At 41.6% G+C, this 14,180-nt stretch overlaps 1 protein-coding gene across 6 annotated transcripts in view; it reads right to left on the bottom strand.

The window, feature by feature from the left end:
* Nucleotides 1-14,180, bottom strand: part of LOC106872595 (uncharacterized) — a 156,546-nt gene that overhangs the window by 27,972 nt on the left and 114,394 nt on the right. For 5 of the 6 annotated variants that reach the window (XM_089348191.1, XM_089348193.1, XM_089348196.1 and 2 more), the window contains 5 exons: nucleotides 13,418-13,546; nucleotides 11,796-11,906; nucleotides 10,738-10,779; nucleotides 8,275-8,358; nucleotides 1,414-1,488 (listed from right to left, as the gene is read on the bottom strand). In XM_089348191.1, the coding sequence (XP_089204317.1) occupies nucleotides 1,414-1,488; nucleotides 8,275-8,358; nucleotides 10,738-10,779; nucleotides 11,796-11,906; nucleotides 13,418-13,546 (441 nt within the window). The remainder of the gene's footprint in view (nucleotides 1-1,413; nucleotides 1,489-8,274; nucleotides 8,359-10,737; nucleotides 10,780-11,795; nucleotides 11,907-13,417; nucleotides 13,547-14,180) is intronic. The other variant, XM_089348195.1, reaches the window with a different exon arrangement.

Here is a 14,180-nt window from a genome sequence, read left to right as displayed (position 1 = left end):
TTTACACCACCTGTCCTCGTCTGTTGTCATTATTTGTATATTCTCCCATATATATATATATACACACATATATATATATATAAACAATATATGAGTATATGCATATATATACATATACATGTATGTACATACCTTCATCTACATTTACATATAGATACATATCTGGGTACATGACGTTGCAAAAGAACATGGACAAAAAGATAAACAAGGTTCAACAAACAAGCAGGCCACATAGAGAACATATCCTTCATCAGCTGCCACCATTAAAACACCGGCGTTTCGAAGAGTTAGGGCAGTACGCATTGTTAAAATGGTTCTTCCCACGAACACAAATTAAATTTTTTTTTTTTTTCGTGGAGGATAGTGGCGGACAGAAAACAAGACAGGAAAACGAAACGGTGAATAAACAAACAAGCAAAAAGGCTGTACAGCCAGACGTGAAGTGTGTATGTATTGAACGCTGTGAAGCACGAACTGGAGAGGCGAAGAAGTCCGTGCGAGCTTGGGGATTCCAAGAACGAAAAGAAATAACAACCGGACACACGTGACCAGCGCCGGGTAGGGAGAAAGAGTAGCAGAGGGAGAAGAAGGGGAGGAAGTAGAATAAAAGTGATTAACGAGAGGTAGAGAGGGAGAGAGATAGTAGTAGTGACAGTGGGAGGCGAAGGACGAGCAGTGAGAGATATATATATATAGAGAGAGATAGTAGTGACAAGGAGAGGCGAAGAACAGTAGGGGGAAGAATGAGAGGGGGAGATATATATAGAGATAGATATAGAGATGGAGAGAGTCGCGTTAGAAAAATAGTTCCAAACTTACTGTGTAAAGGTAACGCGTGCGTTCTGTCATGTGATACAAACAATATATGAGCAAATGCATATAGAGTGATTTTGAGGTGATGTACTGATATATATACCCACACACATACACATACACATATTAATCCTTTCAAGTTTTACCAGTAAAACCTTAACATGTTTGTTGCTTTCATCAGTTAGATTTAAAAATCAGATCCACTCTTATCTGCATTGTCTTTATTTTCCAAAATTTTCTATAAAATATTCTGAGATTTAAATATAATGAAATTTTACAAGATTTATGTGGTTGCAAGGAGGCATAAATAAAGGTTGCTCTTAACACGAGATGTAATCAGAAACAGTAAATCCAAGTGTCAGGTCACACGCTTTCTACCCAAGCTCCTGGCCAGAAAAGAACTATTACATTAAAATAATTCCCCAAAACATGTCTGTTTCATTTGACTGACCAGTGAAGAAAAGAGGTTATTTGAACACGCTGCTTCTTGACATGACATCACTTGCGTCTGGTTTCTCGTTCTCATCACCCACCTTCATTCCTCCACAGTTTATTATATAATACTTTTAGTTTTCTAAAAGAACATGACATATAACGCACCTGATTCTACTTTGCCCTTTGTAGTGGTTGGTTCTTCTGAAGCAACTGGTACTCTACCTTCTAGCATATCTGGAGCTTAATAAATAGAATATTAAAATATTAATTAGAGAGAAGTCATGTCTATAGTTGTAGAGTAATCTCACAAATTCTTAAGATCAACAGAGTTGATGTTCAGCTTAAAGATCTGCAAGGAAATATATGAAGAAAAAAATGTGTCCATGGATAAAATTTTGCTATCATGCTAGTAAGAAGTCTCAGTGACTCATTTATATAGAGTCTGGAAATATACAATGTGAGAAAAGGGTACATTAGCTGATACAGTGTATCAGATACAAATGTAGCAATTCCTACACACCACATCATACAGTATTTGTTATTTGCTCCACTGAACATTATGCAATATGTACTTAACTTGTACAGTGCACCATATCATGATTTTTATTGCAATAATTTGCTTGTTAGTCACTGGACTGCAGCGATGCTGGGGCACCAAAGTGAGATTGATGCAAACCAATGACAGCAAGAAAGATATGTGCACAGAGAGAATTTCAGAAGACTAATATAATTTTTATACATACATAATGCACTCCAGCATGGTGTCTATCAACAAGTTTCACTTAGAAACAATGGTCAGCCAAAGGCTTAATAAGAAAGCACTTACCCAAGGGGCTACCCAATGAGATCAAGCCCAGAACCACAACTCATGTGGAGTGAATCTTACACACTGAACTATATTGGCATCTCATTGCTCTATTTTGCACCAGACAATATGTCAATTTCCACACACCATGTCATCAAAGCATACCATACAAAATGTCATCAATGCTTTGCTATCATTGTGGACTCCCTCCATTAAACTGACATAGCTTGTACAGGTGCACAGTGTGCCAAATGTCAGATGTCAAACTGATCACAGAACAATATGAAATGAAGTGTTTTGCTCTCCTTTCCACGCCACATCACCCAGTTCAGGAATCAGAGCTAAGATCTCAGGAACATGAGTACAGCACCCTAACCGCTAGGCCCCATGCCCTCACTGCACACCACATAATACAACAGAAGACATTTTCTGACTATAAAACTCACTTTCATCATCATTACCATCATTTAACGTCCATTTTCCATGCTGGCATGGGTTGGATTGTTTGACAGAAGCTGGTCAGCTGCAGAGCTGCCTAGGTTCCATGTCAGTTTTGGTATGGTTTCTATGGCGGGATGCCTATCCTAATGTCAACCACTTTACAGAGTCAACTGGGTGCTTTTATGCAGCACTAGCATGAGTGTTTTTATGTGGCACCAGCACCCATGAGCCTGCAAGATTAAGAATGCTCAGCTGAAGAGGGGTGCAGGAGACATGCTTGTATGCAAGGACGACCACATGTTTACTTAGATTGATGTGTCTTCTCAAGCACAGCAAACTGCCAGCAATCTTGGTCCCCTCATCTATATAAAAACCTATATATGTCTGACTGCCCCACACCAAATGCAAAATATAATGTCTACTACACACTATACAATGAGTTGTACTCTCGTTTCCTCTCCCTCTCTTTTTTTCTCTCTCTCTCTCTATCCTTATTGTTCTTCTCTTTTTCTCACTCTCTCTCTCACTGGGTAACCATGTACCCCGCTATAGCAAGATGCCTATTTCTGCCTCTCTATTTCTCTGTCACACTCTAACCTTTCATCATCTGTTACCAGATCACCTCCTCCAATACCCCTTCCATTATAACAAGATACACTAACCCTGCCTCTCTGTACCTCTGTCACATTAACCCTTCATCCTCTGACACAAGTTCCCCTCTTCAAATGCTCCTGCCTCTCTCATAATCCGTTGTCTTGCAAGTTACTTGGTGACCCTGCCAGTGCTGGTGCCATATAAAAAGCATCCAGTCCATACTGTAAAGTGCTTGGTGTTTGGAGGGGCATCCAGCTGTAAAAATCATGCCAAAACTAACCTCGCCTGTGCTAGTGCCACATAAAAAGCACTGAATCCACTCTGGAGAGCAGTTGGTGTTAAGAAGGGTATCCAGCCATAAAATCCTGCCAAAACAGATACAGTAGCCTAGGGTAGTTATTTACCTGGCTGGCTCCAGTCAACCGTCCTACCCATGCATGGAAGACAGACGTTAAACAACGGTGGTGGTGGTGGTGGTGGTGAAGAACCCATACAATGTTTTTATCTCTATACACAATCTAAAATCATTACAGCATTGTATATCTTCAGTAACCAACACATGCAGTATCCTGGCCTCTACTTAACAGTTCATACAACATGAACTTCCTACACCATACATCATACCCTAACAGATATATTACATTCCATAAACTTGTTACAATTATACTATAGCATATACTCCAAAGTTTTTAGTAATTCCTATATATGTTTTGATTACTATGTATAACATGTGGTATGACGTCAGTGTCTGGGGAGGCTGACCGGAAGAGCGAGTTGACCGGAAGGGGAAAAAGGGCAGAGGGAGCCTCGATCGGGATTCGTGCCCTTTTCGAACGGGGTTGTGGTCAGGACAAGACATGTTAAGCGACGGTCTAGGTTTGGGAGAAGCAGCTGCTATTCCTGGTGTTCTTTGGGTCCGGGCAAGTTTCAAGGATCGGATGCCGCAAGACAGGCTTGCAGTCGAGGAAAAGAAAACTGAGGTAAGGCGATTACATCTACTCGCACGCATACACCACAAGCTATTTCGGCCCCACGTGTAGAAATTCGCCACGATGGCAGCCAAGATTAGAATCGCCAGCGATGTGATCAGGCCTTTTAATGGCGAAGGAGATGTGATGGCTTGGATGCGAAAAATTAGGCTCGTTGCCAAGCTACAAGGAATAAGTGATGTGGCGAGTCTCATGGCACTATACTTGGAAGGGAACGCCCTGACCCTGTATTTAGAAATGGACGAGGAAGAGAGACTAAATGCGGAGAACATCGAACGGAGGTTGAGGGAAGCGTATATGGAGAGCGATTACACTGCCTTCGTTAAACTAGGAACTATTAGATGGGGGGGGGGGGGAGAACAGGTGGATGAGTACGCTGCGGAAGTGCGTAGACTGGCCACGCTGGCTGGGTTTACGGGAGAAGGCCTGGACAGAGCGGCGCGGCTGGCGTTTGTGAATGGATTTCCCGACGACGTAGGGATCCGATTGCAGCACGTCGGACGGAAGCCGATAGCGATGGCGGCGACAGAGGCGCATTCCGACAGACGACAGCCTGAGAAAGGCGTGAGGAAGCCTACCGAGCAACGACAGCGGCCGTTCTCGGGCCGGTGTTTCAAATGTCAGGGACCGTACATGGCGAGGGAATGCGCCAAATCGGGGCCCGTCTGCTATCGATGCAGGAAGACTGGGCACATCGCCCGTGATTGCGACCAGGGAAACGATCGTGGGGAAGTTGCTGCCTCTCAGACTTTCCCCGCAACCAAGTAGAGGCGCTGCCCGTGGTCAAAGTCGAGGTCGAGGGGAAGAAGTTCAAGGCCCTTGTGAACACGGGTTGCACGACTACCCTCGTGACGCCAAGGGTGGCGAAGAAATGGGATGGGACGAGTAGCGTCCGGGCGGTCGACAGTAGAGAGATTCGTTGCTGGGGAAGCTCCAGTCTGGAGATAGCGTTACCGAGTGCGGCGCTGAGGCTACTGGTGATTGTGATCGACTATGTGATAGCCGGGGTTAATGTCGTGTTGGGGATGGACGCCATCAACCGTCTTGGTGGTGTTAGGATTGCAGGAGATGACGTCACGTTTGGAAGCGTGGGGGCATCGTGCGCCGTGAGTCGGGACCGCCAGGGAGAGCAGAGCCCCGTCGGAGACAGCGCCGCTTACACCATCGAAGACAAAGATTTTCAGGCGGCGTTTGATGGTCGGAGGTGGACAATAGAGTGGCGATGGAAGGATGAGCTCCCACTACTAAAGAACAGGGTTAGCTGCTACCAGCATACGTTGAAAGGTCACGCCGGTGTCGAGTTCGACGAGGAGGTAGAGAGATGGATCAAGGAAGGAGTCCTTGTCCCGTGGAAAGAGGAGGTGGTGAGTGGAGTACTGCCTCTGATGGCGGTGGTGCAGCCGATGAAAGGAAAAGTCAGACCGGTGCTGGACTTTAGGGAGCTGAACGACCATATATCGTGCCACACGGGAGGCGAGGCAACGGACGTTTGCGGTGAGACGTTACGTGTGTGGAGACAGTCGACCAAGGCAGCGACTATCGTCGACTTGAAGTCGGCATATTTGCAGCTCCGTGTGAGTGACAAGCTGTGGCGATACCAGCTGGTGCGGTACAAGGGCCGGACGTACTGTTTAACCAGGCTGGATTTCGGGCTGAATTCCGCTCCGAATATTATGGCGATGGTGCTCAAGTCCATCCTAGGGAAAGAGGAGAGGATAAGGAAAGCCACCAGTTCCTACATCGATGACATTTTGGTTGACGAGACTGTAGTGCCAGCCACCGAGGTAGTGAGACACCTGGAGAGGTTCGGGCTGATTGCGAAGCCGCCTGAGTCGATGGTGGGGAAGCTGTGCTGGGGCTGAAGCTACAAAAAGACAGATCGGGCGAGCTGGTGTTCCGGAGAGGAAACGAGATCCCAGAGCTGAGTTCCTGCGTCAGCAGGAGAGAGTTGTTCTTGGTTTGTGGGAAGTTGATTGGACACTACCCGATCGCTGGTTGGTTGCGCATTGCATGTAGTTACATCAAGAGACGAGCAGAGGGGGAGAGTTGGAGTGACAAGGTGGGAGAGGCAACGGTGGCGATGATGCGGGAAATCCTGGAGAGAACGAGAGCGGAAGACCCGGTCAGAGGAAACTGGTATGTGCCCAAGACGGAGTGTGGGACGGTTTGGTGTGATGCTAGCAGTATAGCAATAGGGGTTGTGTTGGAGATCGAAGGTGCTGAGGTGGAGGATGCAGCCTGGCTACGGAAAGCGGACGACTTCAACCACATCAATGTCGCCGAACTAGATGCGGTGCTGAAAGGGGTGAACTTGGCCCTGAAATGGGGACTGCGCTCGGTCGAGATCCGGACGGATTCGGCCACCGTGGTCGGCTGGGTAGGAACAGTAATTACCAGAGAGAAGAGAGTCCGGACGAAAGGTGCCGCGGAGATGTTGGTGAAACGCCGCCTAGGAGTTCTGGGAGAGCTGATCGCCGAGTTCGGACTGAAGCTGAACGTGGTTTTTGTGCCTTCGGAAAGAAACAGGGCGGACGCACTGACCAGGGTGAAAAGGGCGTGGCTGGAGGAACCGGAGGAAGCAAGGAAAGGGATAGCGGCAGCGTGTCGGCTGGGTGACTCCGAACTGAAGGAGCTACATGCTATGCACCACTTGGGGGTGGATAGGACCCTGTATCTGGCGAAAATGGTTGATGCTGACGTCACTAGGAGAAACGTTAAGAAAGTGGTCGCGAAATGTGACAGATGCCAGTCCATTGACCCTGCCCCGGGTGGGCATGAGCAGGGGAACCTCTCAGTAGAGCGCAACTGGAGGAGACTGGCTGTGGATGTGATGCACTACCGTCAGGAAATGTATCTCAGCATGGTCGACTGCGGGCCGGGCCGGCTGGCCATTTGGAGGGAGCTGAGGACAGGCATTGCCGATGAGATTGCCCGCATTCTGAATGAGATATTCTTGGAGAGGGGTCCCGTGGAAGAACTGCTAATGGACAACGGGGCGGCGTTTCGTTCAGAAGCGTTGGGAGAGATGCTTGACCGGTGGTAGGTGCGACGATTATTTAGAGCGGCGTATAGGCCGAGTGGCAATGGAATCGTTGAGAGGCACCATCGGATGATCAAGGCCATGGCTGAAAGGGGGCACATTTCGCCCTTGGAAGCGGTCTACTGGTACAACATGTCTCCCCGATCTGGACAAGCGGAAGAGTCTGTGCCGCACAGAGCGGTGTTCAAATATGAATGGAGGCATCCCAGTAAGACGCCGGAGTTCTGCGAGGAAGAGAAGGGACCCGCCGGCGTGAAAGTAGGGGAGGAAGTTTGGGTCAAGCCGCCGAAGGCACGCTGCACATCACAATGGGGCAGGGGAACAGTGACAGGGGTCAATTCCAGAAACAATGTATCTGTGGATGGAATGCCGCGTCACGTGCTGGATCTGCGCAGGATAGCCACTTCGTCGGATGAAGAGTGCGATGGAAACGAGCCACCTAGCTTGAGAAGATCTCGACGTGTAAGGCGCCCGCCCGGTTGGATGGCGGACTTCGAATTGGAGTAGGGGTGAACGTGATCTTTAAGATCAGGTTGGCGTGTGGTATGAAGTCAGTGTCTGGGGAGGCTGACCGGAAGGGCGAGTTGACCGGAAGGGGAAAAAGGGCAGAGGGAGCCTCGATTGGGATTCGTGCCCTTTTCAAACGGGGTTGTGGTCAGGACAAGACGTGTTAAGCGACGGTCTAGGTTTGGGAGAAGCAGCTGCTATTCCTGGTGTTCTTTGGGTCGGGGCAAGCTTCAAGGATCGGATACCGCAAGACAGACACGCAGTCGACGAAAGGAAAACTGAGGTAAGGCGATTACATCTACTTGCACGCATACACCACACAACATACCCTCACTTCTGCACAATATCCTGTAGAATATGTTCTGACGACCAGGTCTTTACAAAATTACATATAACTTACTCTAACAAAACTACATAACATATTTTTGTATCTATACCAAATGATGCATTCTGAATGTTACAGCCTAGTTCAAACTCCAAACTGCAACATTTTATTGAACAGGATATCATAAGCATATAATTGTAAACAAAATTAATCAAGGACTTTCTGATGAGTAAAAATACTCTGATATTTAACTCCGAATAAAGAAATGTTACTAAAAATATTATGGGACTTTAAACTTTTAAGTAAAATATAATGTGAAACATACCTGATGAACTCTGTGTTGGCTTCCACTCTCCTGAAATCGATGGCATTTCTGGCTTTGGTGTTGCAGCCATCTTTTTTCGTTTACCTGAATAGAAGACAATAATATTAACAGCACATGGTGGTTGTTAACTACGGGTATCGTACTATCTCACAAATTTCTGATATCAATGCACCAACACAACAAATCCTAATTTCATCAATGTGCAGTAGTAGTAGTAGTAGTAGTAGTAGTAGTAGTAGTATATGCTGTAACAGCACATTGCTGCACCCAACATTCATTGGTGATTCCCTACTCCTGTTGCATCCTGTACACCACAAATATATACAAATTCCTATAGCGTTGCATAAAGTATAAACATAACATGGTTGCCCTTGTCATTACCTACAGCAATACCACAAGCTTCTTGGCTTGCTTCGGCAGGTTCCGTTGAAGTTTGTGGTGCGTGACCAATTAATGCACTTATCACGAAGTGATATTTTTACTTTTTACTTTTTCCTCTTTTTCTTCTTTTTTCTTTTCTTTTTCTTTTTTCACTCGTGTTTGTATTTTCTTTGGTTTAAGCTTGGTATTTTAATGTAGTTTTGTATTATATATATATACATATATATATATCATACACATGTGCTATATATGTAATTATTAAATTCAAATCTTAACTTTCATGGAATATTTATAAAACAATGTAATTGTTTCAATTGAGATGAAACAAGTAATCCAGTATCTGGATCTGATTGAGTCACTAATGTTATATATATATGTATATATATATATATATATATATATATATATATATATGGAAATGTGCTGTGCGTGAGAAGACCCGGCAAGCCAAGTAAGATCGTTGCCAGTGCCCCTGGACTGGCTCTTGTGCGGGTGGCACATGAGATGCACCATTTTGAGCGTGGCCGTTGCCAGTACCGCCTGACTGGCTCCCGTAGGATTTTCGAGTGAGATCGTTGCCAGTGCCCCTGGACTGGCTTGTGCGGGTGGCACATAAAAGACACCATTTCGAGCGTGGCCGTTTTCGTGCGGGTGACACGTAAAAGCACCCACTACACTCTCTGAGTGGTTGGCGTTAGGAAGGGCATCCAGCTGTAGAAACTCTGCCAAATTAGATTGGAGCCTGGTGTTGCCATCTGGTTTCACCAGTCCTCAGTCAAATCGTCCAACCCATGCTAGCATGGAAAGCGGACGTTAAACGATGATGATGATGATATGGAAAACAGACAAAGTAGGAAATGCTAAAATACTTTTATAAAGAACATTACAGAACCGGTTTCGATCCTTGAGATCTTTTCAACAGTAAATATGGATAATAGATTTTGAAAAATTATTGAAAAATTAAATTTTGGTAAGTTTAAAAGAAAAGTCTTTTTAAAGACATATTTGTATAGTATTCAAGTAACAGCGGCATTTTTCTTGTTTCTGCCTGTCTCTGACGTTTACTCTTGTGGGTTCGAATCTACAAGAGTTAACAAGTGAGACAGAGACAGGCAGAAGCAAGAAAAATGTCGCTGTTACTTGAATACTATACAAATATGTCTTTAAAAAGACTTTTCTTTTAAATTTACCAAAATTTAATTTTTCAATAATTTTTCAAAAATCTCTTATTCATATTTACTGTTGAACAGATCTCAAGGATCGAAACCGGTTCTGTAATGTTCTTTATAAAAGTATTTTAGCATTTTCTACTTTGTCTTTTTTCCATATATATCTACTCGTGTGTTCCTCTTCAACCTTTTACACACACACACACACACACACACACACACACACACACACACACACATATATATTACTATCCTTGTTAAATATCTGTTATACTAGTACATATTTTATACTTAAAAGTACATATTTGAAGCATTAGCATGGTTTAACTAATATACTGTCCACTATATAACATATCTTAATTACTGTACTGTATGTCATACTTTATTCCAACTTGTTAATAGACACTAAAATGTAGCTGCAGATGGACATACAGTTGTTCTCATACAGTGTGCTGCATCTTTGGGTTGAACAGAAGTATTCAACAACATTTACAATAGCAACAACAGTGGCTTTATAGTCGCACAAATTTTTAACTATACAAAGTAACTTCTTCAGAATGAAGGAGGATATTCAATTAATATCCAGATTTTCTTTAAAAATCATTTACAGCCATCTTTAAAAAAGAAGAAACACAAAAGCATACATAGCAGATAAGTTGCCTTCAATCATAGAAACTATTGTATAGTGTGCTTTTATCAGGAAAGAAAATTGTGTCTCCACATTAAAATATCTATCAGACATCATTTACATCAGATATTCCCCTGTTAAGAACTTTGCTGGTAAAATACATGAAACTTGGACATTTCTGCTCAGTAATGCCCTTTTTTTTTCTTTTTTTTTTTTGAGAAAACTACACAAAAAGTATATTGCAATTGTATACATTCCTGTAGAATATAATTATAATAATTGTACCTTTTTCACCTTTCTTTCCCTTGCCTTTCTCTGCAGGCTCTTCTGAAGAAAAAGAAAACTGTTTTTAAGAAATATATTGTCACTCTACAAAACACTCCCTAAATACTATACAATCTCTGTACATATTAACACTACAATATCAACATAACACAACTTCCTTTTCACAAAACCCCATTAAATCATCATCATCACCACTATAACGGGGTGCTGAAAAGTTCCTGGCTTTGTGTAAAAGAAAATACAGGAGGATCATCAGTTAATTAGGATTTTATTCAAAATATTTCCCTTTCTGATTCATACACTCATTGCAGTGGTCTTTCAGTTTTTTTAAGCCCTGTAAAAGAACTCAGAAGGTTGGGCTACCAACCAGTTCTTTCATGACATCCTTAAAGTCAGGAACTTTTTAGCACCTCCTAGTATACATTACACAGGTCTTTATTCCTACACTGAACACCACATGATTTATAATAACCATTGTACTATACACCATATAACATGCCCTAATTGTTGCAATGCTTTCTGACTGTAAAAACCATAAAACACACCATTAGTGGTACACTGTATACTCCAACAATGAAGTACCAATACTTTGTTATACATTAAACAGCATGTTCTAGTTTTTCACTTTACATGACACAGCTAGTTTCCACACCATCTAGAACAGCATTTCTAATTCCTACACAGTTCAACAAACAGCATTATAGTGTCTGTTGGGATGTGTTTGACCAAAAATCTTCTCAATGAGAATTATAACAACAAATCTAACAAAATATTCCACACTGCTATTGTTTATAGCAATCAGGAGTTGTATCACCCATGTATGATTATGAGACATCTTTACATCAATATCTGTCACATATCATCGATTTCAATTATATGCAATGGATGTCAAGAAGTCTGGTGATGATTCTGCAACTGTCTCTTCACTACATTAATAATTCCACCCTCAGCTTTGTCGTCAACATGGATAGGAAAACATCAGGAAACTGGGTGCTTCCTGATCTTTAAAGACAATTTTATGATGTTTCTCAGTAGAAAATGTATCATATTAAACATACCTTTTTCATCACCCACCACCATTTCTTTTTTCTCTCTTTCTCTCTTTCCTTCTTTCTCTGCTTTTTCTTTTTCAACAGGTAAAACAGCAACTTTGTCTTTCTTCACAGGAACTTCAAAAATAGAATATAATGGATTAAATATCCAAGTGGATGTAATATTTATTTTCTGTCAAACCTACTGCATCCAACTCAACAAACTTTCACTTTTGATCTAAACTTAACCGTATACATGTTCTAACTAATGCAGGTAACATGCCCTTAATTCTGCACCATACTCATTGCACCTGACACCATGCTCACACTGCAACTGACAGCATATCCTAAACTCTACAGAACACCAAAAATAACATGTTCTGTTTCATACACTATACCTGATTTCTATATATGCCACATACAATCTTTCCTCATCACTTTAATACCCTACAGCATGCATGGGCAACACGCAGCCCACGGGACGCATGCGGCCCTTGACATATTGTTGCGTGGCCCTCAAAGAGTTTCTAGATTACTAATTTTTACAAATGAAAAATTTTTCTCAAATTTTCATTTATTAACCTTACCGTCTCTCACCTCTTAAACTTTCACTTTAATTTTGCATTTAATTTCATCCCTCCTTCCTGCTCTCTTTCGATGTACATTAGGAAATATCGAAAGAGATGCCAGCTTAATGTAAACTTTCATAAGACAAATAAGATTAAGAAGAACTGCAAAAAATCCAGTTAAAGTTGGCAAGTAATATTTCATGCATATGTGTTTTATCATACGGCCCTCTCCCACTTGGAAATGGTATCATGTGGCCCCCGGTTAACAAAATGTTATCCATCTCTGCCACAGGATTCATCTTGAATACTATTCTGTAGTACATACATTATCTACAAACTATGAAACTACTATTTTAACATTTTCTGAGTGGTTATTGCAACCATAAAAAAGAAAGCAAGATCAACTATGGATTATTGTAACATGTTAAAACATTTCAAAATTTAAATAAAGATAAATAAATATTACTAAAGAATTTTAAAACTATATCTGTTTCTAATGTATTTTTGTTAGTTTTCTTTTCAACTGAGCTGTATATTTAATATATAGAATAGAATGATATTAACAGTTTGGATGATACTCAGAGAATTTGCACAACTTAACATGTGTAAGTCATTATCAATGAAGATTAGATTATCCATATAATGCAGAAAAATACGTTACCGGCCAGGCTGGCCGGTAACGTATTTTTCTGCAATAAATGGATAATTTATCCTGATCTCGCTATTTATAGCATTATCACGCGTTTGAGAAATAAATTTATTTCTGTATCTTACAATACATCTCAATGCTTCTAAAGACAAACTTTGTTTGTTTACTTTCATCGTAAAGAAGATTAAATAATTCTATTGAAGAGGTGCTTACTCATATCTATAAAAAATTGTACCAAACTAGTTTGCATCAATATCTATCACATGTCATTGACTTCAATTATATGAAATGGATGTCAAGAACTCTGCAACTGTTTTTTCACAGCATTAATAATTCCACCCTCAGCTGTGTAATCAACATGGACAGAAAAACACCAGGGAAAGATAATTTTATGATGCTTTTCAGTAGAAAATGTATTATATTAAACATACCTTTTTTAACACCCACCACCATTTCTTTGTCCGCCCCTTCTTCCTCTCTTTCTTCCTCTCTTTCTTCCTCTCCTTCTTTTTCTTTTTCTCCTTCAATAGATGCAACAACTTCATCTTTCTTCCTAGGTTCTTATGGGATGAAATATAATGGATTAAATATTCAAATAAATGTAATATTTTCTGTCAAACCCACTGCATTGAACTCAACAAACTTTCACTTCCAATCTAAATTTAACCTTATACATGTTCTAACTAATGCAGACAACAATTCTGCTTTATACTCATTGCACCAAACATGTTCACACTACAACTGACTGCATATCCTAAACTCTACAAAACACCATAAGTAACATGTTTTGTTTACACACTATAACTGATTTCTGTATGCACCACTAACAATCTTCCCTCAACACTATAATACCGAATAGAATACATCTTGAATGTTATTCTATAACACATACATTATCTACAAACTATGAAACTACTATTTTAACATTTTTTGACAGGTTAGCCATAAAAAGAAAACAAGATCAACCATGGATTCTGCTAATATGTTAAAATATTCCAAGATTTAGCTCTTTAACATTTAAACTGACCAAATCCAGCCAGATTATTCTACCTGTTTTACACTGACCAGATCTAGCCTCTCACACTGTTGTAATCCAATGTGGGACTGTTATAAAGTCCACTCTGGTATAGAAGTATAGTTAGTTAGACAAGTAAGACATGACTATCTATGACCAACTTTACCAACTTCTTGACA

This window comes from Octopus bimaculoides, chromosome 2 (assembly GCF_046866305.1).
Source record: "Octopus bimaculoides isolate indiv1 chromosome 2, ASM4686630v1, whole genome shotgun sequence".
Taxonomy (NCBI): domain Eukaryota; kingdom Metazoa; phylum Mollusca; class Cephalopoda; order Octopoda; family Octopodidae; genus Octopus; species Octopus bimaculoides.
Note: the sequence above shows the minus strand (reverse complement) of the source record. Positions and strands in the feature narration are given on the sequence as shown.